Source organism: Cebidichthys violaceus, unplaced genomic scaffold, assembly GCF_023349555.1.
Source record: "Cebidichthys violaceus isolate CVI_PGR_0920_01 unplaced genomic scaffold, fCebVio1.0.p SCAF_86, whole genome shotgun sequence".
NCBI lineage: Eukaryota > Metazoa > Chordata > Actinopteri > Perciformes > Stichaeidae > Cebidichthys > Cebidichthys violaceus.
The window spans coordinates 213,346-218,209 of record NW_027176971.1 but is presented as its reverse complement, the minus strand read 5'-3'; the positions used below and the strand labels follow the sequence as shown (position 1 = coordinate 218,209).

At 40.6% G+C, this 4,864-nt stretch overlaps 1 protein-coding gene across 1 annotated transcript; it reads left to right on the top strand.

Annotated features, from left to right (window-relative positions):
- The first annotated feature begins 1,161 nt into the window (after positions 1-1,161).
- LOC137866576 (zinc-binding protein A33-like) lies at positions 1,162-3,085 on the top strand. Its single transcript, XM_068702573.1, has 2 exons — positions 1,162-1,607; positions 1,695-3,085. The coding sequence occupies exons 1-2, from the start codon at positions 1,162-1,164 to the stop codon at positions 2,788-2,790; spliced, it is 1,542 nt and encodes a 513-aa protein (XP_068558674.1). The 3' UTR covers positions 2,791-3,085.
- The last annotated feature ends 1,779 nt before the right edge of the window (positions 3,086-4,864 follow it).

Below are 4,864 nucleotides of genomic sequence, written 5' to 3'. Positions count from 1 at the left end.
CGGTGTGACGCGTTTGCTGTGTTATATTATCAGGCTGTCATAAAACAATGCATTTGAGGGCGTGTTTTTGTGCCTCTGGCAAATAATTGTGGCAGTAACCTGTTTCTCAGAGTCTCACTTCCTCTCCAGAGAGCAGTATGACACTCGGACAGCAGAGCCACGGTCTGGATCGGTTTCCGTCTCAAGAGCCATTAAATCACTTTCTTCATAAATCTAACAACACAGAAGAGTCTTGAGCATACACAGGTCAGTACAGTTAGTTAGTTGTTACTGTGTGTTAAGTGGTACCAAATGTAAAATGCATCTTTAGAGGATAAAATACTATAATGTTTGAATGTTGGCCGAAATACGACTTAAATTTCTATTTAGTTAAAATAGTTTAAAAAAACTTGAATGTGTTTTGGTTTTGCGAAAAATTTGACTTTTCTATTAGATCTCATTAGACTTTTTTATTCTCACTGGGTTTCATTTATTTCAGAATGCTGGCATGAATTGAATCTATGACAGTCTCATTTGATATTACCACTTCAAGTCACCAAAATATATATTTTTTAAAATATTAAAACACATTTAATTAGGGATGCACCGATACCGATATCGGGCCAATACTGACTTAAATAGCTGCATCTGCTATCAATGACAATGGGTCCGATCTATTAAAATTATTTCTATGTTTATATACTCTATACCTTATACACTGGAATATCAATCCCAGTTCACGTTTGTTTAAGTTTTTTAAAGTTTTTTTTAATTTTTGCAGAAATTAAACGTTTTACACTTGAATTGTAATTCCTTATCATTTTGAAAACATTTTAAGTTGCTGGTGCACAATTTATTATTTTAATAAATACATAACAAACGTAAACGTATACCAATTTATTCATTTGTTACATTTTGTTTTACAAAGTTAGGAAAGCAAAGTTTGAGTCAAGCCTGATGTTGCCTTACACATAAAATAAAGATGCCAGTCACTTCCACACAGTGAGGCATACAGATTATTGATTAAACACTCGAAGAGTTGCATCTCTACATTTAAAATATGCAGAAAGATACTGTCTACGAAACTTTGTTTTGCTATGTTACAATACGATACAACATGTAGAAGAGTTGTGTGATGACACCGATAAGTCAAAGGTTGTCTTTTATCTCCAGGGTGTCAACATGTCGGCTGACAACTATCTGCCAACTGAAGAGCAGCTTTTGTGCTGCATCTGCCTGGACGTGTTCAACAATCCAGTCACGTTACCATGTGGACACAACTTCTGCAAAAAATGCATCACGAACCACTTGAGTTCTAACTCGCAGCGCCTGTGTCCCTTGTGTAAAGAGCGTGTTGATAGAAAATATAAGCTTCGGGTCAACACTTTCATAGCTGAGATGGTTCTTATGTACAGAATGTCAGCTGGAAGGAAAGACAGTAAGAGCTCAGAGCAACAAGTTGCCGAAACCGTTGAAGTTTCCTGTGACATTCCTACTGAAACTAACCAGACTGCCCTGAACTTCTGCCATTTCTTAGTATTAGGCCTGGCATTTCTGACAATCTGCTTTGCAATCAACCTAGAGCTTCCTCAGCTGTTTGATGTGGTAGAGAATGCGGCGGGCAACGCGTGTCCTAAGCATGGCAAACCTCTGGAGCTCTACTGCAAGAACGAACAAATGCCCATATGTCAGTCCTGCGCTGAATCAAGTCACAGATCTCACCACATTGTTCCTCTGAAAGAAGAATATGAAGTAAAGATGAAAGAGCTTCAGAAAACAGAGGCTGAAATTCAGCAGAAGATCCGGGACAGACAGCTGAAAATACAGGTTGGCAAACATTGGGTTTGGGTCAGCAAGGAAGCTGCAGACAGAGAGATGGCTGATGGTGCTCAGGTCTTCACCGCTTTGATACAGACTTTGGAAAAATATCAGACCGAGGTCATCGGGATGATTGAGGCGAAGCACAAAATGACTGAGAAACAGGCCAAAGGTTTCACCAAAGAGCTGGAGCAGGAAATCTCTGAGCTGAGGGAGCGGCGGACTGAGGTGGAGCAGCTCTCACGCTCAAAAGACCACCTCCACTTCCTCCAGAGCTTCCCATTCTTTAACACTGCTCCTCTCGCCGGCGACTTGCCAGATGTCAGCATTTCTTCAGTGTCTTATGAAGGACTCCTGAGGACAGCTATAGAGACTGCAGTGTTTCAGCTGACAGAGACAGCCACAAATGAGATGGAGAAGCTACAGGAAGCTGAGCTGTTGAACCTCTGGCCGAGTGCAGTGGAAGTGACTCTGGATCCTGAAACAGCACATCCTGCTCTCATCCTGTCTGATGATGGGAGACAAGTACATTTTAGTGGTGTATGGAAGGAAGTCCCAGACAACTCGAAGCGATTTGATACTTTATTTTTTGTCTTGGGAAAGCAGGGTTTCTATTTTGGGAGATTTTACTATGATGTTCAAGTTAAAGGAACAACTGCGTGGATTTTAGGAGTGGCCAAAGAGTCCGTCAACAGGAAGGGAGAATTTCAAGTAAGCCCTGAACATGGTGTCTGGGCTTTATTTCATAGGCACGGAGACCAGAACTTTGGACTTACTAGCAATCCTGTCCTCGCTGTGAATGATCAGCCTGAAAACGTGAGAGTGTTTGTGGATTATGAAAAGGGTCAGGTCTCCTTCTATAATGCAGATTCAGCAGCTCTTATCTTCTCCTTCACTGGCTACTCCTTCACTGAGAGACTCCACCCATTCTTCTGCCCCTTTTTAAAGGACTCCCTCCCTCTGATTATCTCCCCTGCTGTCATTTTAAACTAATCACTGCTTTTGCAAAAACCTGCTATGTTTTCAACACAGTCTCACAAAAGTTTAAGAAATAGTCATGAAATGCAATCGTGTACATGGACACCAATTGTCCATTTTTTCTGTGGCCCTCGGCATAACTTTTGTATCGGGACGACATTACGTTAAAAAAGGAATGGACTTTCTTGGCAATATTGTCATCCTGAAAGACACAACAGACAATTCATGTCCTGTACACAAAACCAATAGATTGTGATTCGTGACTATTTCACAACCTGCCATGATACTGGGTGGAAGTTTTATACTCATGGCTGCAACGTATTTATTGTTAGGTTGTTTCAACAGTGTCATTAGGTTCAGGTAGATAATAGACAACTACTTCTAGGTGAATTCTATGTCAGGGGTATTCAATTAAAATGATTTCCTCAACATCCAGAACATCATAATGTCAAACTTGCGTTATTATTCAATGCCATGTAGCAGCTTAGATTTTCTGTGCTATGGTAAAGAGACCATCAGAGAGAAGATGGTCTGTTTCTATAGAGTTATTCTTCAATGCTCGTCAGCGGTGCCACCGGGTTGGATTCTGGTGAAATCAGATGACAATCTCCTGCTGAACCACTCTGTAGACTTTGTCCTGTTTGTTCGTTCCATCAGACCTGGCTGCAGACTAATTTTCCAGTAACAGATAATAAAGATACTTTGAACTTTGTAAAGGATCCAAATTCTTCCCTCATAACTTTTGAACATTATTGCCTTTTCTAGTATTGTGGTACTTTGAGGTAGGTTTACGGGTTTGGGCTGGCCAAACTGTGGCCCGTGGTGAATTTCTAAAGAAAAAGTAGAATATGGCTTGAGCATATCTATATCATTTGCACTGTAAGGCAGGGCAAATTCATTTATATAGCACCTGATTATACACAAAGGTCATTAATAGATGATAAAATAAAGGGAGCTTCTCCTCTCTGCTCCTCCGGTTTCTGTGTCAGCCAACACTGACACCAGTATATATACACCTAGTATATAAGTCTAAAATGACTCTACTTCTCTCTTGATTTATGAGTACATTATGGTCCATTTAGAGTCAAACAGACCATACAGCAGGGGATGATTTAGGGTGGGGCTACTGTGATTGACAGGTCTCTACCACAGAGTTGCCCAGTCTGGAAGTTGTCCGTGTTTTCGTCTTAGAACTTTAACTCTTTAAAAATGATTCTGCGTCCACTACCTATATTAAGTCTATGTGAGCTCCTGAGTGACAAACATCAGTGCAACATCAGCAAAGAGCATCTTTACCAAACAGCTGAAAGTCTGCACAGGTTGGATGGATTATGGTAATGTGTCAGAGGCCAGGTGCATGATGGGAATAGACAAGTGTTTTGGGGCAAGTTGGTTAGAATACAAGGCAGATTATGGAAATATGGTCTGGATTTCAGGTTTCCTCTGAAGGTCAAAGACTTAGAGGGTCTTATCTCAAACAGAGTGACTTTCTGTGTTGGTCTGTTTCTCAAACTGTCTCTGTTTTCTTCCTCTTTGTCTTCATAGCTGTGTCTCTGTCTCTCAGCTCAACATAATGTGGATGTAACAAGAGGATGTGAAGTCTCTGCCTTCACAAACCCAAACCTACCTCACCTGTCTAACCTGTCTAAGAGAAAGTGCAGCTCCATGCCAACTTGCCTGCCAGTGAAAACCACGTATCTCCACATGGGTTGATGAAGTGTTCTTTTATGTTCCTTCATTTGGAAAATGCAAACTCACAAAACTAAAAATTGTTTTTCTATTTAGAGCTAGTCAGTTTGAATACTTCAACCACTCTTTCAGTGTACTTTACTTGTTTCCGGGAAGCAGCATGGGTTTTCAAAGCACAGTTGATAACAAACTGTGTTTTCATGTTTTCTACAATGATAAAGGTCTAATATATGTCTGTTGATGACTCTTTTTTCCACTTTAAATGTCCTGTTTTGTTGCTTGGGATGGGAACTTGACTTTGGCCAACAATAACAGACCCGATACAAGTGACTATTAAGATGTCAGGGAGCAGTCAAGCCAGTTTACAGACCTGTATAACAAGCTGTGTAGGAAAGCCACT